The 24,535-nt window shown below is 52.1% G+C and overlaps 1 protein-coding gene across 1 annotated transcript in view; it reads left to right on the top strand.

Annotated features, from left to right (window-relative positions):
* LOC137427657 (acidic mammalian chitinase-like) overlaps positions 1-17,378 on the top strand; it is a 56,846-nt gene extending 39,468 nt beyond the window's left edge. The window contains exons 3-4 of the mRNA XM_068117289.2: positions 16,085-16,249; positions 16,672-17,378. Of these exons, the coding sequence (XP_067973390.2) occupies positions 16,085-16,249; positions 16,672-16,820 (314 nt within the window). The 3' untranslated portion in view covers positions 16,821-17,378. The remainder of the gene's footprint in view (positions 1-16,084; positions 16,250-16,671) is intronic.
* Positions 17,379-24,535: the final 7,157 nt, after the last annotated feature.

Below are 24,535 nucleotides of genomic sequence, written 5' to 3' on the forward strand. Positions count from 1 at the left end.
ACTGGGGAAGGCCCTCTCCTGGCTCTGTCACCCCTTGGTGCCCTCTGGCACTGGGCTACCCGGGTCCGTCCTCCGGATCCTCGGGCCCCATCCACAACAACTACTACCGGCTCCCAGAGCCCACCTGCGGCCTCAGCTGGCCGACATCCTCACAGTGGTGGAGCGCCCAACCAACTACACACACTAACAGGCTACACGCCCAGCCATTTCCACAACACTAATGCACCCATCCAAAGACCATTCTCTCACCCGCACCACAGATGCCAATATCCAACCACAATTTACCTGTACCCTCTACCTAACACTTACACTACCCGCCCCGGGTATCCGTGATGGGGGTCCACTCTTCCCCCATTCACACCTTCGCACCATCCACTCCACTCCACAATTTCCACCATACTCACTCCACGACCATCCATTCCAATACTCCATACCATTTATTCCATACACCTGTCCTCCATTCACCTGTCGTAGCACACCTGTGCAATCATACCTGGTGCCACCTGCACCCTCCTCCTCTTCCTGGACCAGTTGGTCAACACAACACGCAATCACCACTACTCCCTCATACACTGCTCCACACACCTGTTCAGTTGCACACCTGTGCAATCACACCTGTTCAATCACACCTGTTCAATCACACCTGTTCAATCTTCAAACACACGGCATCATCTCAGCTAACTACTCCCCTCTGAAACTTGCGCTTCCCAGTCGTCCCTTTAAACTATTGCGCTCCCACGTCATTATAATCCACACTAATCTACCTGCGTCCCCACTACAGGTATCAGTCACTAACTAACCTTAACGTCACCTAATGTCATCTTCGCTAGGTCCCTACAATATAACCTAACCCACCCGGGCTAGTTTTCACTGCCATACACCCCATAAACTATAGCGCATTTGCCCCCACTCTGTGAGGGATGGTGGATTTGCCATCCCACCACATCGGGGGTCTCTCCCTATCAATTTGGCACACCAAATTTCAGCCAATCAAAAATTTTGCCAATCATCTGCCAATCACCATACCAATCATCAAATTTTGCTTTTTTTTCTAATTTCGGGGCCAAAACACTATCCTCATCACCCGTCTACTTATTACATCCTCTCGGTGCGCCAATTCACGTCTACAGCCCGGCTTCGTACAGCCGAGCAATGAACGCGGGTTCTTTGGTGCCGGCGGCTGGATGCGTCCGGCACTCGGTGCAGGGACGGGGGCTTACCCGGGCCGAGATCCCACGCACCACCTCGGCGTGGAGCCATCCAATGTCCCGATCTCGACCTGCCGGCACGTCTCAATAGAAAGTGGTCGCCATGACGACCCTTCCTATTGGGCTGCCCGCTCCGCCTAGTGGAGCCCGGACGCGGCCGTTCCAAGCGAGGCACAGCGTGGATCGCATACGGCGGTTCTTTCGAAACCGCCATGGTTCGGATCCCCGCTGGTCCTCGCGGCACGCGAAGCTGCCCGACGCGCACCGAGGGCCCGATTCGGCTATAAGTCGTTCTAACCTCTAACCTGGTTACCGTCGATGCCTCACCTGGATGCTTACGCGCATACGCTACCCCTTCCTTGCTCATACCTCCAGCTGTTCCCATGCTCCTCGTACCTTTCCTTACACACCTCGGTACACTCATTCCGCTCACCGACTTGGTCACACACCTGACCACCGAACACCTTGGCACACATTCGTCGCTCGCACACCTCACCAACACACCTCTTCGCGCCCCTTTCTCGGTCACCTCCTTTGTGACAATCACAGGTGTGCTCTCACCCGCACACCCAACCACGTGCCTCACTACCAATTCCAGCGTGCATTCCCACTCACGCTCTACCATTCCAGGTGTGCATCCTTCCATTCCAGGTGTACATCCTCGCTCACCTGTCACAACCAACTCACGCTCCGTGTCACTCTCACTACTCTCACCTCCACTCTCGGTCGCGCACTCACCCTTACTCTCGACAGCGCACTCTTTCCTCATGCACCTGTCCGTTACACACCTTTCTCGCGCACACTCTTGCGCACACTCTCCCGTTACACCCTCTGTAACACTCACCACAGGCGTACACTTTCTTGTTACATCCTCTGTAACACTCACCACAGGTGTACACTCTCTCGTTACTTCCTCTGTAACACTCACCACACCGCGCTTCCATGTAGCCCCTCGCACACACGCTTCGACCAACTCACTCTTGACGGCACACTCACTCCTTGGCGTGCACTTTTTCCTCACACACCCCATGGTCGGACATTCTCGCACACCTCTTTTTTCGCACACCAGACCTGTCGCACACTTCACCACCGGCCTTTCACGAACACCCGGATCCAAACCAATCCCCAAGCCGACTGAAGCTTTCCTCACATCATATACATTGCCACTCACCTCCGTACCTCGTCTCCGCACCTCCTTTGCCACCTGCAAACTCTTTATTTGGTTAGTGAGCAGCACATTATGAGTTGAGCACCGACCTTGTACCAATTCCATTACCTCCTCCTGGATTTCTCTCTTAGTTTCTGTCCGTCTCTTCTTAATTTCACTCACCTCTTCTTCCACTTCCTCTAATTTTTGTTTAACCTCTTTTATTTCTCGGTGCGTCTCCTCAAGTTCGTCCTCTAAGGCTACCGTGACCGTCTCTATGTGCATCCTTACCTCCCGGTCCTTCGTCTCCATTATCTCTGTCACCTCGTCCACCCTCATTGTCAGTTCCTCACGTACCATCTGACATTGCCTCTGCGTCGCTATTAATTCGTTTTTAATTTCTTTTTGTGTCGCCTTTAACCCTCCTAGTACCGCAGTGTTCTTTTGAACGTGCTCCACTAGTTCTTTTTGTCCCTCCGTCAGCTGTTCCACCTCCTCCGTCAGATCTTCTATTCCCCCTTGTAACTTTGCCGTATTATTTCTCACCTCTTTCTCCATACGCTTCTCACCTCGCTTTACCTCCTCGCGTAGCCCCGAGACCTCCTCCTTCATCTCCTCCCTTTCTTTTGTAGATGCCGCCCTCATCTGTCCCAATTCATCCCTCTGAGCATCCAGTTTGGTTTCTACCCCGATTTTTACCTCCTCTATCTGCTCTCCCATTTGTTTAATTTCTCGGGCGGATTGCTCCCCTATCTCCCGCAATTTGCCTTCCATCCTATTTTCTAACCCCATTAACCCATTTTTCACCTCTTTTATCCCATTGTCTAACCCCTCAAATTTCTTGTCTAATCCCTCACCGGTACCCCTCGCTTCGTCCCTCATTACCCCCAATTGCTCACTCTGAGCCCTCGCTTCATCCCTCATTACCCCCATTTGGCCCTCCAACCGCTCACCCAATCGCTCACTATCAGCCCTCATTTGCTCACTATTAGCCCTCATATCGTCCTTCTTCAGGTTGAGGGACGCCTGCATTTGTACCATAAATTGCTCCATGAGGGCCTGCATTTGCGCCATCCCTCCCACTTGTGCAGCGGGTGCGGCCGCCGTAGCAATGTGCGAGGCGCAATTTTGCGCGCCCGCAACCTCGTGCGCGAGGACGCCATTTTGCGCGCCTGATACTCCCTCAACCGCCTCCTCATTGCTCCCCTCCATTTGATCCTGGGTTACTCCTAACCCCTTCTCTAGCTCACCCACCGGCATTCGATCGCCTTGACCAGCCATGGCGCGATTTCAAAATTCGGGTTTTATAAAACAAAACAAATTTCGGCCGCTCCACATTTTGACCAAATTTTTTTTTTAAATGTTTTAAAAATTCGGTTCGGGCCCCGAATCTCACTCCCAGACACCAATTGTTACTCTAATAGTACAATTGGTGTTCCAAAATTTGGGCCTAACAAATTTAGTCCCAGGTCCGAATCCAACTCCTGACAACCAATTGTTACAGACGCGGTTTTAATGATGTTATTTTACCGAGCGGTTTGGTATTACCGCGTCCGAACAGTTACTCCCCGCTTAGAACCCGATTTCACCCAAACGTTGGCCGGATCGCACCGCAGCTAGTCAATAGGGAAAAGACAAAGGCGACACGGATGTGAAGAAGAAGAAGAAGAAGACAAAAAGGTTGGAAATACTACTGCATTTATTGACTATTTACACACAAGCAAAAAGAAAGCAGTCACGTTTATTTACAAGCACATAAGACGCAGGTGACACAGTGCAAATACTAGCTTATCTACAGACTTAACTTATTCCCAGGACAGAACAAACAGAACAAACTCACGTCCACAAGAAGGGTGGAAAGGCAGGAGGTGGATGGCTGGAGGGAGAGGGAGGTCCAAGGGGGTCCCGCAGCACAACCCGGCGTGTTTAGCAGCCGCCGTTCAGGCCCCACGCTGCTGTTTTGGCTGCTGTGGACGTCGCGTGCTTTGCCAGGCCTCGTCGGACGCGTCTGGTCCAAACCCTCCACTCGTTCTTGGTCCACTCACTCTTTACCACCGACTCCTCACCGCAACCAACGCAACCAACTGACCACCACCACCGACTCCTCACCGCAACCAACACAACCAACTGACCACCGACTCCACTGCCTGACTCCTCACGACTCTCTTGGCGACCAACTCTTGGTGACCAACTCTTGGTGACCAACTCACGACTCACTTGCGTCCGCGCCTTTTATAGCGCCTCCGGCGATTAAGCCGCCAGCCTTTTGGACACGCCCATCGGGGTGCTCACCTCGGCCCTGGTTGGTCGCGCGACCCTCTGGCTCCGCCCTTGATGACGACGGGCGGGCACGCCTTTCTTCTCCGATTCGAGCACATGTTCAATGGCGGTTATTGGAGGGGAGGTAATTCGGCAATCGAGGCCCGGCAATGACGGAAGGGGGTGTAAAAGGAAATGGAGATTTTGGGGATGGGAAGGAAAGGGAGATTTTGGGGATGGGAAGGAAAGGGAGATTTTGGGGATGGGAAGGAAAGGGGATCTATTCTCTTTCACTGGTGCAATGGAGTACTTTAATTAATGGGAGACACAGCCTTACTCTAAAACACAGAATAAGAGATAACTATCAACAGGGGTATTCTATTATTTGGCTGATGTGTATGCTTGTGGACTAATTATGGGATGCCCTTTCACCTTTACACAGCTCCGGAGGTAGGGGGCGCAGAATAAACAATAATAATAATAGTACAGCACACAATCAAAAAATATACAGTCCTCATCTCCGCAACAATATTGTTACCGTTTTGGCGAAGCCCGTTCCCTTACCAAGGGGAGATTAAGCCCCTTGTTCTCCTTGGGTCTTCGAACCGCGAGACTGAGTCGCCACTTCCGTTCAGACGCGGGGAAGGGTCTCGGGACAATTTTCGCACGTACCTAAGTACCCACGCCGCTGCGGCAGCGGGGATCGAGTCTCCCATGAACCACGCGTAATTGAGTACACCCGAGCGGATGGCGTACCACGTGGTCCGTGCTGTTACCTTGCTATGGGAATCCGATCAGAGCGATATAATTCGTACCACACTAAGTCAATGATGGAAAGGACGAAACGGTCGAATCAAAGGAAGAACAGGTTTAATTATTGTTTACACATGTACACTGGTAGAAGAAGAGACACAGGGCAGTCTTAAGCAGTCTTAACTTATTACCCAGACAATGGGCCCACTCACACTCACAGGCGGATGAAGGAAGAAATGTTCATGCGCTGAATGCGCCGGCTTTGGTCGTCCAGGAACAGCTCACCCGGCGTGGCCCTCTGGCGGTCACTGCACGTATCCCCGGCGAAGGCAGGCAGGCAGGCGGGAAAATCCTCGTGGCGCGTATCTCAGCAAAGGCAGGCAGGCGGGAAAATATGCGTGTCTCTGGCCCAGCACGGCTGTCTTTTACAGCGCAATTAATACAACTGCCGTCAAACTGAGCGCTCCGAACTCATAACTCGTAAGTGGAGGATCTGACCAGCTCAACACAGCGCTTTCCCTCTCATAACTGAACACAGCGCTTTCACTCTCGCATGGGCTTGCCTCATAAGTCCAGCTCATAACTGAGAACTCAGAACTGAACACCGCGCCTCCCTTCTCATAACTGAGGTGGGGGCTTCGGGCACAGGGTTATATCGTCCCCGCCCTAGCCCACATCGAATGTTCCAAGCCCCGCCTTTTGCCGCAGTAGTAAGTCACTCCCCTCGAGCCCTGATTGGCGGCTCGTGCTTACCGGTCACTCCCACTCCTCCTGCCCCGCCTTCCTTCGACCTTGATCGACTTGTTCAGGCCGGCCTCGTGGTATTTCGTGCCAAAACCAAAAGTATGGAGGCATCGTAAAGGACCTAATTCTCATTATTCTACTCAACGCAAAACTAACACAGGAAAGGTCTACGCTTACATTTACTAAGAAATAACTGAGCTTTAAATGAGGCTACATGTTGTAGTGTAACTAAACTAGGAGGGGAAATTAACCTTTATTATAAAACACAAAACCGCAACAATATTATAAACCACAAACACACATGATTAGCTTTTCAAACTAATCACTAATACTGTTCATAAAATTAAACAAAGAAATTTGGAGGAATCTCGACATCCATGAGGTAAGTTTTACTTACAGAACTGAGGGAAGATCTACTGGAATCTATATACCCCACAAGGGTTAGAGGTGTGCTCATTTACCAAGCAGCTAGCTAGCGCTCGCCAAGCCAGCCGTTCCTTAACTGTTTTGAATGGAGTGCTTGCTCGAATGCTTAAATTAAACCATTTGGCGATCTCTCCACAATAAACTTGGTAAATGAACACACTTTAGGTGGCTTCCCTGGCCAGGGCGCGCTTGCCGTGTTCGTTTGCAGCCCCCGAATCCATTCGGGGGCAGCCGGGGTCACCAGTTTAGGAGTCGCCGAAGGCGAGAGGACGAGGCCATTTCGTAGGGTTCGAAGCTCGTTTATTCGTACAGAAATCTCCAGCACTCTAAACCCGAATGGAAGTCGTACCGCTTTTATAAAGCCAAAACCCTCTTCGGAGGGCGTGGCTCCGACAACCGCGCGTGCGTCACGTCCAACAAACCAAAAGCCCCACAGGCCCCTGCACGTGGATTATGACCAAACATAAGGTAACCGTCACATGCGAATAGGTTAACCGCGACATGCGAATAAGTTAACCGCGACATGCGAATAAGGTAACCGCTAAATGCACCCCCCCACCCCCCCCCAGAATGCACTCCCATGGGCATGTACGTAGTTCGCAGGCGCGCTCGGCAGTGCCGAGAAGGCTCGAGCAGTGCTCGGCCTCGGTACGCGTGAAAAAACGCCGCCGTGGGGTTGAGCCGACTGAGGGGCTGGTCAAGGCCTCGGGGGAGGCTGCCGAGGTTCCTTGCGGGCCTCCCGAGGTTGCAGTTCGCGGGCGCGCTCGGCAGTGCCGAGAAGGCTCGAGCAGTGCTCGGCCTCGGTGCGCGCGAAAAGGGGTTGAGCCAACCGAGGGGCTGGTCAAGGCCTCGGGGGAGGCTGCCGAGGTTCCTCGCGGGCCTCCTGAGGATGCAGAGTAGGAGTAGTAGTTGCACGAGTTGCAGCTTTCGACACGCGAGCTGTAGCTGTAGTTGTAGAGTTTTCGCGAGTTGTGAGCAGCAGTGCGCGCGAAGGTAACGAAGCAGCCGTGCTGCCGACGTCAGTGCATGCGCAAGAGATGAGCAGCAGTGCCACCCACATCTCGTAACTGCGTTCTTTCGGAGGGTCCTGGAGCAGGCTCGCCTCTCTGGTCGTAGAGGAGCCGAGCGCGGTGCACGAACCACATGGCCGCTCTTCGTTTCCAAAACTCCAGCAGTTCGATCGAAACTGCGTTCGAAACGGCGCCCGCATCCGTTCGGGAGAAGCCGGGGTCACCAGTTTAGGTGGCTTCCCTGGCCAGGGCGGCTTGCCGTGTTCGTTTGCAGCCCCCGAATCCGTTCGGGGGCAGCCGGGGTCACCAGTTTAGGAGTCGCGGAAGGCGAGAGAGGCCATTTCGTAGGGTTCGAAGCTCGTTTATTCGTACAGAAATGTCCAGCACTCTAAACGCGAACGGAAGTCGTACCGCTTTTATAAAGCCAAAACCCTCTTCGGAGGGCGTGGCTCCGACAACCGTGCGTGCGTCACGTCCAACAAACCAAAAGCCCCACAGGCCCGTGCACGTGGATTATGACCAAACATAAGGTAACCGTCACATGTGAATAAGTTAACCGTGACATGCGAATAAGTTAACCGCGACATGCGAATAAGGTAACCGCTACAACACACCCAATGTTTTTGACCTCCGACCATAGATCGTCTGTAATCTATATACCCCAAAGAGGAATGGCCCTTCCTGCAGCTCCCGTAGTGAGCGGGTGTAGGCCTACTAGTAAATTAAAATGTCGGTCGGTGGAGTCAGCCGTCGTAATGACATCATAGACATAATGACGTAGCGTGACGGCAGACACATAACAGCAGAGGCGCGTGCGATTTGCACTTCTGGAAGAAGAAGAGCTCTCTTCCGGTCGTTCGATTTGGACTCTTCCCTTCTCGGAAGCTCTTCTGCCTCTTCCCGTTATCCAGCAGAAGAGGCGCGGGCTCTTCGAAAACAAAATGGCCTCGCCGATTACTTTGAAAGAACTTTGTCATATATGACACGTTGATATTACAGCTGTATGGCAAGTTTGCTTAACAGGCTTAACTCACTTAATCACGAGTTCTATTTCACTTATTTGTTGTTTTCTTGGTAATTAGTGAGTGATATGGGAGTGATATATACGCCGTTTTCACCCATAATTTCAGTCACGGAGAAACGCTGATGGTTATACTAACGCAGCAAAACTTGCAAGTGAAAACACAATCTGGATATTTGCATCAACTTGTGATGTAGTGTCATCTTTGTCTAATTCTTCCATCATGAGCTGTAGTTGTAGCTGTAGTTGTTACATGTAGCTGTACAAACAATACATGTTTGGCCGCCATCTTGCTTCTCTTCTGCCTGTTCGGCGCAAAGCAATCTCCCGGAAGAGGCTTCTGTCTTCGGAAGAGACCAAATCGCACGTGCCTCAGCTACTTTAATATATAGAAGATGATATATTTTAGCTTCCAGTAAGTTTGCAGTCACTACGAATGGATTAGTGTTACGATTAGATTAGTGTTACAAATGGATTAGTGTTACGATTACATTAGTGTTACGAATGGATTAGTGTTACGATTAGATTAGTGTTACGAATGGATTCGTGTTATGATTAGATTTACTAAAATATCGTTATTATTTCAAAAATGATAATACTGTTGGGGTTACCCCATTGGGACACAATCCACGGTCACGGGACCAGTGGGGCTATGGATGGTGTGGGCATGGCGTGTGCTCGGTGGGTGGAGCCGCGCCCCCTTAAGAGTGTTGGGTTTTGATATACTGTATATGATTCCGTAATTCCGGTCGTTTTTCAGTCCGTCGGAATAAACGAGCCTTGAACCTGCTACGAGCGTCTCGCCTCCTTGTTACCAGCAACTCCTACAATACTATCAAAAAACCGAAGCGAATTTCTTACTTCCTCGGTTATTAATATTAGTGCCAAACGTCCCTTAGATCATTGATCATGAACCATACACCGCTTCAATTTATCGACTTTCCATTCATGACATTGGGATTAAAGTGTTGTGGTTATATTTACTATATTGTGGCGGGCACAAGGGACAATAATTCCGCTCACCAGTGGGTGGCTCGAGCGTCCAGGCGGGGAACGAAAACGCATGCCCTGCCTTTCGACCGATCGGCCACGCCCGGGGGCAAGGTGTGGCCTCGGGACATATATGCGGGCTCTAAGCTCGAGCCCGCCCAGTGCTGAAGTGCGAGCTCTTAATAAAGACTCTTTGTTTGTACCAACGCGTTGTGGCCTACCTCTCTGGCAATCGAGTCGTGTGTGCACAGCACCACACTGGTGACCCCGATTGGTTCAGCTATTGCTGACCCCCGAACGCGCCATGGCTACCAACGCCATCGCCGTCAAATTCCCCGAGTTTTGGGAAGCGCAAGCCGACGTTTGGTTTGTGCAGGCCGACACTCAATTTCAGCTCCGAGGCATCACGGCGGACGAGACCCAGTACTACCACGTGGTCGCCGCCCTCGGGCCCGGCACTTCCGCCCGAGTCGTGTCCATCCTTCAGCGCCCGCCGGGCGACAACAAGTACGAGGCACTCAAACGTCTCCTCCTCGCCACGTTCGGGCTCACGGAGATCGAACGGGCCGACCGCCTCCTGGACCGTCCCGCCCTCGGCGACACACGACCATCTGTCCGGATGGATTTCATGCTGTCGCTGCTTGGAGACCAGCGCCCGGATTTCTTGTTCCGCGCACTTTTCCTCCGCCAGCTACCTGCACAGGTGCGCCTCGCGCTGGCCGGTTCCAGACTAACGAAACCCCGCGCCCTGGCTGGAGAGGCCGACAAGTATTTCGCGGCCTGCGACACGCGGTCGGTGTACGGTGCTGCTGTAGTGGCTCCCGGTGCGGAGGCTCCAGTGCCCCCTGCTTCCCTCATGGCCGCTGCTACGCCCCGCCCACTACCGCCGCCACCACCACCACCGCCGCCGACACGGCCGCCGCGGAGGCCACCGCCGCAAACCTGGTGCTACTACCATGCCAGGTTCGGCCGCAAGGCTAAAACGTGCCGCCCGCCGTGTTCTTTTGACAGGTCGGGAAACGACCGGCACTCACTTGCGGACATGAGCGTCGGCCATTCCGGCAGCCTCCTGTTCATCACGGACACCTTGTCCGGGCGCCGTTTTGTTTGCGACACAGGAGCGCAGGTAAGCGTCCTCCCTGCCTCCACGTCCGACAAGCAAGCCGTGGGCCGGGGCCCCGCTTTGCTTGCCGCCAACGGTACACCCATCCGCACATTCGGGAAGCGTTGCCTCTCACTGCGGTTCGGAGGGCAGCGCTTTCAATGGTCATTCGTGACCGCCAGTGTGCCAATGGCCCTGCTGGGTGCGGACTTCCTATGTGCACATGGGCTGTTAGTCGACGTTAAGCGCAGACGTCTCGTCCAGGCCGAAACTTCAGCTCGCTCGCTTGTTCACTGAGCGGCTCGTTGAGCGGCTCACTGAGTGGCTCACCGAGCGGCTTGCCAAGCAGCTTGCTGAAGGGTTCTGCCCCGGCGAGTTTAGTTTGCACGCTTCCGGCAGCGGACGACTTTACCCACCTCCTAGCCAGTTACCCGGCCCTCACGCGGCCCACCTTCTCAGTGGTGGCCGTTAAACACAGGGTGGAGCACCATATACCCACGGTCGGGCCGCCGGTCTACGCCCGGGCACGCCGACTCGAACCCACGAAGCTCGCCGTGGCGAAGGCGGAGTTCGCCACGCTGGAACGGCTGGGTATCGTGCTGCGCTCAAACAGCGCTTGGACCTCTCCGCTGCACATTGTGCCGAAGCCCGGCGGAGGATGGCGGCCGTGCGGTGACTACCGCCGGCTCAATGATGCCACCACCCCCGACCGCTACCCGGTCCCGCATATCCAGGACTTTTCCGCCCGGTTGGCAAACACGACCGTGTTTTCCAAGGTGGACCTCATCCGGGGCTACCACCAGGTCCCCGTACAACCGGGCGATGTCCCGAAGACGGCCGTCGTCACCCCTTTCGGCCTCTTCGAGTTACTGCGAATGCCTTTCGGGTTGAAGAATGCGGCCCAGGCGTTCCAACGGCTTATGGACAGCATCTTGCGCGACTTACCTTTCCTCTCGGTCTACCTGGACGACATCCTCGTCGCCAGCGCGTCCCGGGAGGAGTACCTGCTCCACCTCCGCACGCTTTTCGAACGCCTGGGCCAGCATGGCCTAATCATCAACCCCGCAAAGTGCCGCGGCCCCCAGTTCACCTCGGAGCTCTGGGCCACGGTGGCGCAAGGGCTCGGCGTAAAACTACACCGCACCACGGCCTACCACCCCCAGGCCAATGGCCTGTGCGAGCGTTTAATCGCTCGATGAAGGCTGCGCTCCGGGCCAGCCTCCGCGACGGCAGCTGGGCCGACAAGCTCCCCTGGGTCCTGCTGGGCCTCAGGACGGCGCCCAAAGGCGACCTGCGCGCGTCCTCGGTGGAGTTGGTCTTCGGGCAACCACTGCGGGTACCGGGCGAATTTATCCCTGACTCCACGGCTCCTTGGTCCGCGGCGCAACAGCGCTCCGCCCTTCAGGAGACCGCCCGGAGGTTCACCCCGGTGCCGACGGCACACCACAGTTGCCTGTCTTCCCACGTCGCCCCGGAGCTTCGCACTGCGGAGTACGTCTTCGTCTGGCACGACGCCCACGGGGCACCGCTACGGCCCCCGTGCGACGGGCCCTTCCGCGTGCTGGAGACCGGGGACAAATATTTCACCGTCGACATCGGCGGTGCCCCGGATCGCATCTCCGTGGACCGCCTCAAGCCGGCCCACCTCGATCTGGACCACCCCCCGCAAGCAGCTCTGCCTCCGCGTCGAGGCCGCCCCCTGGCGGTCGGACCCCTGGCACCCCCCAGCCCCGCCGTCCCGCTACCCCCCAGCCCTGCATGCATCGCCAGGGGGCGTTTCGGCCGGATCATCCGGCTTCCCCGCAAACTCACCCTTCAGGTGCGCGGGAATTCTGGGGGGGCGCGTGTGGCGGGCACAAGGGACAATAATTCCGCGCACCAGTGGGTGGCGCCAGCGTCCAGGCAGGGAACGAAAACGCATGCCCTGCCTTTCGACCGATCGGCCACGCCCGGGGGCAAGGCGTGGCCTCGGGACATATATGCGGGCTCTTAGCTCGAGCCCGCCCAGTGCTGAAGTGCGAGCTCTTAATAAAGACTCTTTGTTTGTACCAACACGTTGTGGCCTACCTCTCTGGCAATCGAGTCGTGTGTGCACAGCACCACAATATCATTATTATTATTACGAAAACTATACTACTGAAACGATACACTACTGCATTAAGAAACCTGGGCTTAATTTGTCCGAAGCGGTCTGAAGGTGAGGCATGATGCCCAAGGCCTATAGGCTACACGTACCGTACCGTACCGTATTGTTGGAAGAGACGTAACGCAGATCCTTTCGATATTTTATGATCATTTTAACAATCGGTTTATTTGTGTTTCACACTGAATGAAAAACATAAATGTAGAGCATGGTGATTGTGATATATGACAGGTTTGACGATATGTTCGTCAGGAACGACATATAAATCAAAATGGCGGAGCGTGGAGAGTCAGCCATTGTACGCCGTAATGACATCAGACGTGATGACATCACCTGTCATGTGACCAGATCCTCAGCTCTGATTGGTATACGTTTGAGGGGACAAACATACATACGGACGGACAAACACTGTTCTCGATGGCTTTGCCCTATGGGATACGCTGTTAAAATTAACATCACCGTAATGCATCCTTACTACCATTCATGGACCGGTGTGTGTGCGTGCGTGTGTGTGTGTGTGTGTGTGTTTGTTGTGCTACTCGTACAGTTCTGGCCTGATTATATCTAGATTTCCTACAGAGGATCAGCATACCCCAATTAGTGCATCGGGGCATTTTTATGTTTGCCGGTGATCTTGGACGGGGGAGAGAGTGGAGGGACACAAATTCTCTATGTAAATATTATCGTGTAGCGCCACCTTCAGGTGGGAGAGGGTATTACAAGTTCCAACCTTTACAGCACAGCATTCCTGTCTCCACGTTTTCCAGTTCAGTGAGGTGTTTTGAATTGTAAGGAGTAGTCATGTTTTTCCTTCATGCATGTAACAGGAATTATTTCTTTATTTTCGGGTGTGTCTGATGCAGCTATCAGTTGCTTGTACACATCCCAATAAAGGTATGTCAGAAGAACGTATTGCATGCTTCGAACAAGATCACACGTGGGGAATAATACTCCACTAGTATTATTACATAAATTGTTTAAACTTTCTTTATATAAGAACAAGATGATTTGTAATGCAGGATACCACCAGGTGGTACTATATGATACACATTTATATAGAGAGAATTGGGGTCTTCCTCCCACCCTGAACCCCCCTCTTCCAGATATGCTACCCCAGCAGAAACCATACTAAGGGTACCTTCAGACAACATGCAAATTTTGGTTGATTTGGTTCAGTAGTTTTTTAGTTTTTGAAGCATATATAAACAAGAAAGAGAAATCAGAAATTGCAGACCCTCGCCAGGATGTGTTTTCAGTGGTTTTTAAGGCTTTTGTGTTAAAACAAATATGGCGGCCGAACCACGTGAACGATGACGTCATCATTATTATTTTTTTCTCCACCAATTTATCCCTAGATTATGCTCAATAAATTTCATCTTGATCGGATGAAGTTTTGTACTTGTCGAATTATGACGTCATAATGGAGGACCTATGACATCATCATGAACAGATGTTATTCCCCATGGAGGGTTCTTTACAATGAGCAATGTCTCAATTTGTTCTATGCAGCGCTTTCGGAGATATAGAGGTGCAAAGTTTTTCCAAGATGGCGGCCAAACTACGTGACCTATGACGTCATAATTATCATTTAAAAATTACTCAGGTGGAGTTGCACCAATGGGGAAAATTTCCTGTCAATCGGACCAACGGTTGCAGAGAAAATCATATTTATTCTGTGCGGACAAACAAACAAACAAACGGACTCAAATGCAATACCCTCTCCTCAGGCAAGGGTAATGACTCAGTGGTGCAATGATTCGAATGTCCGCTCAGAGTCTGGGAGGTCAGTGGTTCTAAATCCTGCCCGAGTCATAGCAAAGAGTTTAAAAATGGTAAGTGCTACTTCCTTCCGTAGGTGACGTTCAACATTTAAAAGGATAGAGCATGGACAAACAGCCATATTCATGGAAAGGAAGAAATTCCTCTTGAGGTCAATGCACCACCAAGTGCGGTGAGAAAGGCGGTGCCATTGTTGTGACTTCCCTGATACCCAGAGTGCCCCGGGAAGTGATGGCACTTCCCCCAAGCTTTTGTCTTGTCTAAATGTCCTGTGCAGTGTCTCGTGTAGGCATGTGTCATTGGTCGTTATGACCATATGCGGGTTTCAGAAGGCTTCCCCCAGGTCTCAAAGTATCCACTTCCATGCGTGCGTGCATATATATGTGTGTGTGTGTGTGTGTGTGTGTGTGTGTGTGTGTGTCATTGTTCGTTATCTCCAAATGCGGGTTTCAGAAGGTGGAATGGAGCCCTCCCAGGTCTCAAAGTATCCATCTTTCTGTGTGTGTTCTCCTCTGGCGAGGGTAACAAACAAACACACACAAATTGAGCTTTATATATTAGATAGTAGATACAGTATGTATAATCGACAAGTTGAATATTTAGACTTTTGTAAAACAATAAGATTGTTGTTTACAGCTGTAGAAAAAAAAAATCGCTTAAAAATTTAATTTGTTTCAAAAAAATTTTTCAATAAAAAACAACAGGAATTCTTCCAAAAAAAAAATCAAAAACTTTTAATGTTGGGGCAAATGGCCTCAATTTATTTGTTTAACGTCGTACAGGATTGTGCGACCACCCTGTAAACTCGTTGTATTCCCGTAGAGACTTAGGACCTTTTGTATATAAACTTCCATTCTGCATACAGAAAATAAATATCGAAATTCAATGGGTTTGATTTCCTGGTGATGCCTGGTGTTGGCTTAGCGGTTAGGGTGCCGGCTTGGGATCCTATTATCCTGGGTTCAAATCCCGGTCGATCGCTGAATTAACGCCAGGGGGGTTGAGGTACCTTCCGAGGTCGGCAAATTGAGTACCAGCTTGCTGGGTTGAATGATCACGGTGTGTACCCCGGTTTAGAATAGGCACACCGTATCCCTGCGTATCGTAGGAGGCGACTAAGGGTTGGCGTCAGGAAGGGCAGAAGGGCATCCGGCCATAAAAACATTGCCTCAAACAGGGAACCATGATTGTCATGGGGCCCGCAAGGCTAACCCCCGCTCTAGTGGGGAAAATGGCCTTAAAAACGATCATTCATTCATATTCAATGGGTTTGATTTCCAAGGAAGCTCCACCCTCTCCGTGCTGAGGATGGGGGCGCACAATAACATTTTGGGGGAATTGCCCCAAGGATTTAGAAACATATAAGGAACAATACATTTATAAATTACATTTATAGATATGGAAAAGTTGGATATAATGTCATGATTGAGATGATACATGAAAAGCCGTTGTGTGTGTGTGATCGATGGACTCACTCCCGATGGTTGTGCTCAATTGTGCAGAGTTGGATTTCTGTACCGGGCGATCATCTGGCCAATATGAAGACCCCTTGAACCAGCAATACTTCTACTTCTGTTATGGGAATGGCCTGGGAGAGCACGTGCTGTGTCCACCTGGGCAGGTAGCTGGGACTTTCGGCTGCATCGACCCCCCAACACCTGCACCGTGTAAGGATGACGTTTTGCTGTCGTTACTTCATGTTTGCACGATCCTCATGTAAAGTCATTGTCCATATAATGTTGCTGTTGTTGTTATTTTGCTTCTTGTTGGGAGTCGATTTTTGAAATGCGCACCTATTGGTGGACAGCTGTCAGACCACACCCACATTTGTCACTTGACTCCACCCACCATGGCACCCAGATGAAATATGGCCGCCATCTTGGTTTCTGGTGGCTGGTCAACCCTAATCCAAACCCTAACAGGTGGTCATGGACACAACTATAATTGGGCCTTTATCCCATGGATTCCGGGAGATAACCCGGACAAAAGGCAGAGTAACGTACACATATTAGTCCAGGTCAAATTTGAATTATAAAGGGGGACGATCCGACGATATGAATTGCTTCCTGTTCTGCTTCTTCTTTTGCAGTTGATTGCTTTGGGAAGGCAAATGGAAACTACGCAAACCCTGAAAATAAATACACTTTCTTCATGTGTTCCAACGGTTACAAGTATCTCTACGACTGTCCTGCCAGCCTCGTTTATGACAGCGTTGTGGAACGCTGTGAGTGGGAATAGGCAGGTAACAGTGTGAATCTACAAAGGATGGCAACAGTAAAGTGTTCTGAATAGCTACGCACAACAGTCTATAAAAGGCCAACTTGTTCCTTCCTTTAAATTTTGCAAGTCTGTATACATATATAACGAGTTGTTCTTTGTATCTGAATCAATGTTGTGGTTGTGTGCTTCCCCTTCTCTCCCCATCTTGTCTTCCGCTCCCTCTTTTTGTATATTTTGTTTGTCTGGTTGATTTGTTTGTGAAATAAATGTTAGCTCTTTCACGAACCTCGATTCAGTATACAAAAAAAAAAGGAAAAAAAAAAAGGACATTCACATAAGACATACAAGCAGACAGCCATCACACTCTAACAGGAGGAAGCAGTCCAACATGGTGTCCAGGAACCTCCATCCTGCAACTTTGCAATTCGATTTGTGTGATTTGTGTTGAGTGATATTGAAACAATTATTGGTGTGGAATTTTTGAGGGTACGGGTTGGGACTCGATTTTGATTGAAGTTTTTGAAAATGTTTGGGTTAAGGTAAAACAGCCATTTTAAAATAAATCTGCAAACAAAGTACACGAGTCATATCGTTCTTTTGAATCAGTGGTGCAAAAGCCTCATCAGACAATCCTTTTAGAAACGTCAGTGAAAAGAATGTTAGTATTTCATATCATGTGGACATAAAAACAGACGGTTTTTGAATGGCAGTTGTAATTGTTGGCAGCGCGGCATATTTCTGACCAGGAGCTTTAAAACCTCCATGAATGGTCGAAACGATGCTGAATTCACAATACTGCGTTCAGAACTACTATTACCATTTACGGTCCTACTAGGGAGCCCACTAGAGAGCCCACTAGAGAGCCCACTCGAGAACCCACGAGAGAGCCCAATAGAGAGCCCACTAGGAAGCCCACTAGAGAACCCACTAGAGAGCCCACTAGAGAGCCCACTAGAGAGCTCACCAGGGCACCCACTAGGAAGCCCACTAGAGAGCCCACTAGGGAGCCCACTAGGGAGCTCACTAGAGAGCCCACTAGGAAGCCCACTAGAGAGCCCACCAGAGAGCCCACGAGAGAGCCCACTAGGGAGCCCACTATGGAGCCCACTAGACAGCCCACGAGAGAGCCAACTAGGAAGCCCACTAGAGAGCCCACCAGAGAGCCCACTAGGGAGCCCACTAGAGAGCCCAATAGAGAGCCCACTAGGAAGCCCACTAGGGAGCCCACTAAGAAGCACACTCGAGAGCGTACTAGGGAGCCCACAAGAGAGCCAACTAGGGAGCCCACTAAGGAGCCCACTAGGGAGCCCACTAGGCAGCCCACTAGAGAGCTCACTAGGGTGCCCACGAGAGAGCCTACTAGAGAGCCCACTAGAGAGCCCACCAGGGAGCCCACTAGGGAGCCAACTAGGAAGCCCACTAGGGAGCTCACTGGAGAGCCCACTAGAGAGCCCACTAGGAAGCCCACTAGGAAGCCCACTAGGTAGCCCACTAGAGAGCTCACTCAGGCGCCCACTAGGAAGCCCACTATGGAGCCCACTAGACAGCCCACGAGAGCGCCCACTAGGAAGCCCACTAGAGAGCCCAGCAGAGAGCCCACTAGGGAGCCCACTAGAGAGCCCACTAGGAAGCCCACTAGAGAGCCCACTAGGGACCCCAATAGGGAGCCCACTAGGGAGCCCACGAGGGAGCCCACTAGGGAGCGTACTCGGGAGCCCACTAGAGAGCCCACTAGGGAGCCGACTAGGGAGCCTACTAGGGAGCCCACTATGGAGCCCACTAGGGAGCCCACTAGGGAGCCCATTAGAGAGCCCACTAGGAAGCCCACAAGGGAGCCCAATAGGGAGCCCACTAGGGAGCCCACTAAGAAGCACACTCAAGAGCACACTAGGGAGCCCACAAGAGAGCCCGCTAGGGAGCCCATTAAGGAGCCCACTAGGGAGCCCACTAGGCAGCCCACTTGGGAGCCCACTAGGGAGCCCACTAGAGAGCCTACTAGAGAGCTCACTAGGGTGCCCACTAGGAAGCCCACTAGAGAGCCCACGAGAGAGCCTACTAGAGAGCCCACTAGAGAGCCCACTAGGGAGCCCACTAGGGAGCCCTCTAGGGAGCCAACTAGGGATCCCACTAGGGATCCCACTAGATAGCCTACTAAAGAGCCCACTAGGGCACCCACTAGAGAGCTCACAAGGGTGCCCATGAGAGAGCCTATGAGAGAGCCCACTAGAGAGCCCACTAGGAAGCCCACTAGGGAACTCACTGGAGAACCCACTAGAGAGCCCACTAGGAAGCCCACTAGGTAGCCCACTAGGTAGCCCACTAGAGAGCTCACTAGAGAGACCACTAGACAGACCATGAGAGAGCCCACTAGGAAGCCCACTAGAGTGCCCACCAGAGAGCCCACTAGGGAGCCCACTAGAGAGCCCACTAGAAAGCCCACTAGGAAGCCCACTAGAGAGCCCACTAGAGAGCCCAATAGGGAGCCCACTAGGAAGGCCACTAGGGAGCCCACTAGGGAGCGTACTCGGGAGCCCACTAGGGAGTCCACTACGGAGCCCACTAGGAAGGCCACTAGGGAGCCCACTAGGGAGCGTACTCGGGAGCCCACTAGGGAGCCCACTAGGGAGCCCATTAGAGAGCCCATTAGGGAGCCCACTATGGAGCCCACTAGGGAGCCCACTAGGGAGCCCATTAGAGAGCCCACTAGGAAGCCCACAAGGGAGCCCACTAGGGAGCCTAATAGGGAGCCCACAAGAGAGCCCACTAGGGAGCCCACTAGGGAGCCCACTAAGGAGCCCACTAGGGAGCCCACTAGAGAGCCCACTAGGGAGCCCATTAGGGAGCTCACTGGAGAACCCACTAGAGAGCCCACTAGGAAACCCACTAGGAAGCCCACTAGGTAGCGCTCTCGAGAGCTCACTAGGGTGCCTACTAGGAAGCCCACTAGAGAGCCCACGAGGGAGCCCACTAGGGAGCTCACTGGAGAACCCACTAGGAAGCCCACTAGAGAGCCCACCAGAGAGCCCACTCGGAAGTCCACTGGAGAGCCCACTAGAGAGCCCACACAAGGAGCCCACTATGGAGCCCACTAGACAGCCCATGAGAGAGCCTACTAGGAAGCCCACTAGAGAGCCCACCAGAGAGCCCACTAGGCAGCCCACTAGAGAGCCCACTAGAGAGCCCACTAGGAAGCCCACTAGAGAGCCCACTAGGGAGCCCAATAGGGAGCCCACTAGGAAGGCCACTAGGGAACCCACTAGGGAGCGTACTCGGGAGCCCACTAGGGAGCCCACTACGGATCCCACTAGAGAGCCCACTAGGGAGCCAACTAGGGCTGAAGGACCAAAAAGACTCAGATGACCCAAAAGTCCATGCGGACCACAAAGACTCAGATGACACAAAAGTCCCCGAGGAACCAAAAGTCCCTGAGGCCCCAAAAGACCCAGATGACCCAAAAAACCCAGATGACCTAAAAGTCCCCGAGGACCCAAAGTACGTTTGATTCCGGCAGGCAGGTATGCTACAAGGCAGTGAAGACCAATGAAAATTTGGTCCAACGGACAAATAGGTCCACTGGTGTACAAAATAAATAACTGTAATAGCGCCTAAAATACCAGATTCAAATACAAAGGGAGCAGGCGAGGATTTAAGGCAGACACGAGCTGGTATCTGGGTCTGCCACGATGCGTGCAGGCTGGTGTGGCACAAGAAGAAAAGTGCGGCTCGGGCTGGAATAATGGCGACGAGAGGCGTTGGCGATGGGGAGTAACGAAACAGGGAGTGGCGTTGTCCCCATTTTTTTTTTTTTTTTTTTTTTTGTATACAAGATCGAGGCTCGTGAAAGAGCTAACATTAATCACACAAAAAGACAAACCGACACACAAAACACAAAAAACAAGGGGAGCGGCAGACAAGATGGGGAGAGAGGGGGAAGGACACAAAAGAGAGGGGGAAGAGGGGGAAGGACACAAACACAACATTTGAGAGCAGGGACATCGGGAGGACTTGGGGGGAGATGGGAGAGGATTAAAACATATGAACACTGCAAGGACTCTGGGGTGAATTACCGGGGGTAGAAAAGATCAAGGTTTTCGATGGGGGAAGATAAGAGATGGTGGTGAACAGCTGTTTTAAAGACCTGGAGGGAGGAGTGGGATTGAAGGGAGTGGGGGAGTTTGTTCCAGAGGCGGGAGAAAAGGGGAATGAAAGAGTGAAGGTGAGCAGAGAGCCTAGACTTTGGCAGTTTAACCATAAGAGGGTTGCAGGCAGATCTTGTGCGACCTGAAGGAATATTGGGGGGACAGAGCACAGAGAGAGCTGGGGGAGCAAGGCCGGAGAGGAGTCGGTAGAAGACAGAAAGACCACCAACCTGCCTGCGGTGAGTGAGTGAAAGGCCCTCGGCGTTGACTACATCGCAGGAGATTCCAATGATTCTGAAAGCTTTGGCCTCAACAGCGTGAAGCCGAGCAAGGTGTGAGGCAGGAGCACCAGCCCAGAGGGGGGAACAGTATTCCATTGAGCTGCGGATGAAAGCCTTGTATGTGGTGAGGAGCTCAGGTGTGCCAAGGAAGGACTTTGCACGACGGAGGATGCCCAGTCGGCGACTGGCTTTGGAGGCCAGCTTGGAAATGTAGTTTTCCCAAGAAAGATCATGGCAGATAGTGAGACCCAAAAGCTTGAGCGACAGAACTTCTTGGAGAGGATTGTTGAGAATGTAGATGGGAGGGTTGTCCAGTCGGTCCTTTCGGAGAGACATTGTAAGAGTGTGAGATTTGTCAGGATTGAAAGACATGTTCCACTTGTTTGACCAGTCTGTGATTTTGTCCAGGTCTGCAGAGAGTGAGGAGGCTGCAGACTGCCGATCTGAGGGATGAGGAATGGAGCGACAGAGAGTAGAGTCGTCAGCAAAGAGATAGAGAGGATTTTCAAGAGAGTCAGAGAGATCATCGGGTTGTTGAGGGGGAAGTTGAAAGTTGAAACCAATGCCCCATTGAAAAGTTGAGGCCATTAGCAGCAAGAGGTTGGGAGGAGGTGAGAAAGAGGCATTGTGATTGCAATATACACAGTCTCCACAGGTAAGAAAGAGAGAACGCAGGTGGGAGGAGAGCAGATAATCCACTTCTGAGGAAAGACTCAGAGTTGTCACAGCTGATGGGATTGTAGACTGCATGTAGAAACAAGAGTTTGAGACGGAAAGTGATGGGAAGCCATATATACTTAACGGGTCAAGGAGGAGTAGTAGTTGTGCGGAAGGGAGTTATGAACATACGAGGTCGGATCAAAAGGAGATCTGGGACTAAATTTATTCTTGCAAAACACAGTTAATCAAATTTATCCCCTTCAAGATAGTCTCCTGATTTAACAGGCAACGATCCCAGTGGTCCGGCCATTTTTTGAAGCACCTCTGGTGCTCTTCTTTTGGGATTGCTTTCAATTCTTTGGTCGCATATTGGATAATGGCTGGCACGTCCAAAACTGTCGTTCCTTTTAGGGTTCCTTTCAGTCATTGGAACAGAAAAAGTCATTTGGTGCCACACTGTGGGTGGGGAGCAAGTGGAATGTTGTGCTTGGCCAAACATTGTCGTGTGGAGAGTGCTGAATATGCCAGCAAATCATCATGGTGCAACATCCACAACACGGACTCCCATTTTCAGGCCGCTTCCATAGAACTGCATCTTAGAACGGGCAAATGAAACCACCGATTCACTGTCTGACCTTGTGGAACACCTTCATTGTCAAAAACACAATCAACATCGTCTTCCCATAATGAACATCGTCTTGCTTTCTTGTGGTCGAGGTGACGATGGGTCTTACAGGAGATGACTGTCGCTTAGTCTAGACTCTAGGGGTTGTAGCCATTAACCTAATTCTCGTCACCTGTAATGATGCTCAGCATGATGTTTCCATGATTTCCCACACGGTCAATGAGTTCCTGAGACAATCAGGCGATGTTCCTGCTGCTCTGGAGTGAGAACGAACTTTGTGGAGACCCACCTCATTCCCAAGTCTTGAGTCACAATTGTTTCTAGGGGTTGTAGCCCCCCATTTCTCGGTAGCCATGAAATGGGCTGGTAAGCTGAGGGGAGTTGCGAGAGATATTAGGATTGATGTAGGAGATGGCAACTTCTTCTACCTCTTCACAAATCATCATTTGTCTGTTGCCACAAACCATGTCACCAACATGAGCGGCTGAGTCCTCGCTGTGCGAGGTTGATGGAGGGCGGGAGCATGGACCATCATCGACGGCTGTTCGGCCATTTTGAAACTGAGAAAACCACTCAAATGTTCTCGAAAGACTGAAGGATTAATCCTCAAATGCGTTTTTTCACATATCGGAGGTTTTGGTGCCTGTCTTACTTCGTTTCACACAGAATTTGATGCACAAGTTGCTACTTCAAGTCAGACATGAAATAAGCACGTCTGCACAAAACTGCGTGTCACTAAAAAAGAGAGACAGGGTGGCGGCTTCCTGCTCGAAGTGTGATGCCAGCAAGAGAAGTGTGATGCCAGCAAGACAAGTGTGATGCCAGCAAGACAAGTGTGATGCCAGCTTCGTGCGAGAAGTGTGATGCCAGCAAGGGCGGTGGCTTCCTGTAAGAAGTGTTAGGCCAGCTTCCTGCTCGAAGTGTGATGCCAGCAACGGTGGGGCTTCCTGCGTGAAGTGTGATGCCAGCAAGGGTGGCGGCTTCCTGCAAGAAGTGCGATGCCAGCAAGGCTGGCGGCTTCCTGCAAGAAGTGTGATGCCAGCAAGGGTGGCGGCTTCCTGCAAGAAGTGTGATGCCAGCTTCCTGCGAGAGGTTTGATGCCAGCAATGGTGGCGGCTTCCTGCAAGAAGTGTGATGCCAGCAAGGGTGGCGGCTTCCTGCAAGAAGTGTGATGCCAGCAAGGGTGGCGGCTTCCTGCAAGAAGTGTTATGCCAGCTTCCTGCTCGAAGTGTGATGCCAGCTTCCTGCTCGAAGTGTTATGCCAGCTTCCTGCTCGAAGTGTGATGCCAGCAAGGGTGGCGGCTTCCTGCAAGAAGTGTTATGCCAGCTTCCTGCTCGAAGTGTGATGCCAGCAAGGGTGGCGGCTTCCTGCAAGAAGTGTGATGCCAGCAAGGGTGGCGGCTTCCTGCAAGAAGTGTGATGCCAGCAAGGGCGGTGGCTTCCTGTAAGAAGTGTTATGCCAGCTTCCTGCTCGAAGTGTGATGCCAGCAACGGTGGGGGCTTCCTGCGCAAAGTGTGATGCCAGCAAGGGTGGCGGCTTCCTGCAAGAAGTGTGATGCCAGCAAGGGTGGCGGCTTTCTGCAAGAAGTGTGATGCCAGAAAGGGTGGCGGCTTCCTGCAAGAAGTGTGATGCCAGCTTCCTGCGAGAAGTGTGATGCCAGCAAGGGTGGCGGCTTCCTGCAACAAGTGTGATGCCAGCAAGGGTGGCGGCTTCCTGCAAGAAGTGTGATGCCAGCTTCCTGCGAGAAGTGTGATGCCAGCAAGGGTGGCGGCTTTCTGCAAGAAGTGTGATGCCAGCAAGGGTGGCGGCTTCCTGCAAGAAGTGTTATGCCAGCAAGAGTGGCTGCTTCCTTCAAGAAGTGTGATGCCAGCATGGGTGGCGGCTTCCTGCGAGAAGTGTGATGCCAGCAAGGGTGGCGGCTTTCTGCAAGAAGTGTGATGCCAGCAAGGGTGGCGGCTTCCTGCAAGAAGTGTTATGCCAGCAAGAGTGGCTGCTTCCTTCAAGAAGTGTGATGCCAGCAAGGGTGG

The sequence above is a fragment of the Myxine glutinosa genome, chromosome 5 (assembly GCF_964187855.1).
Source record: "Myxine glutinosa chromosome 5, kmMyxGlut1.1, whole genome shotgun sequence".
In the NCBI taxonomy this organism is placed as follows: Eukaryota; Metazoa; Chordata; class Myxini; order Myxiniformes; family Myxinidae; genus Myxine; species Myxine glutinosa.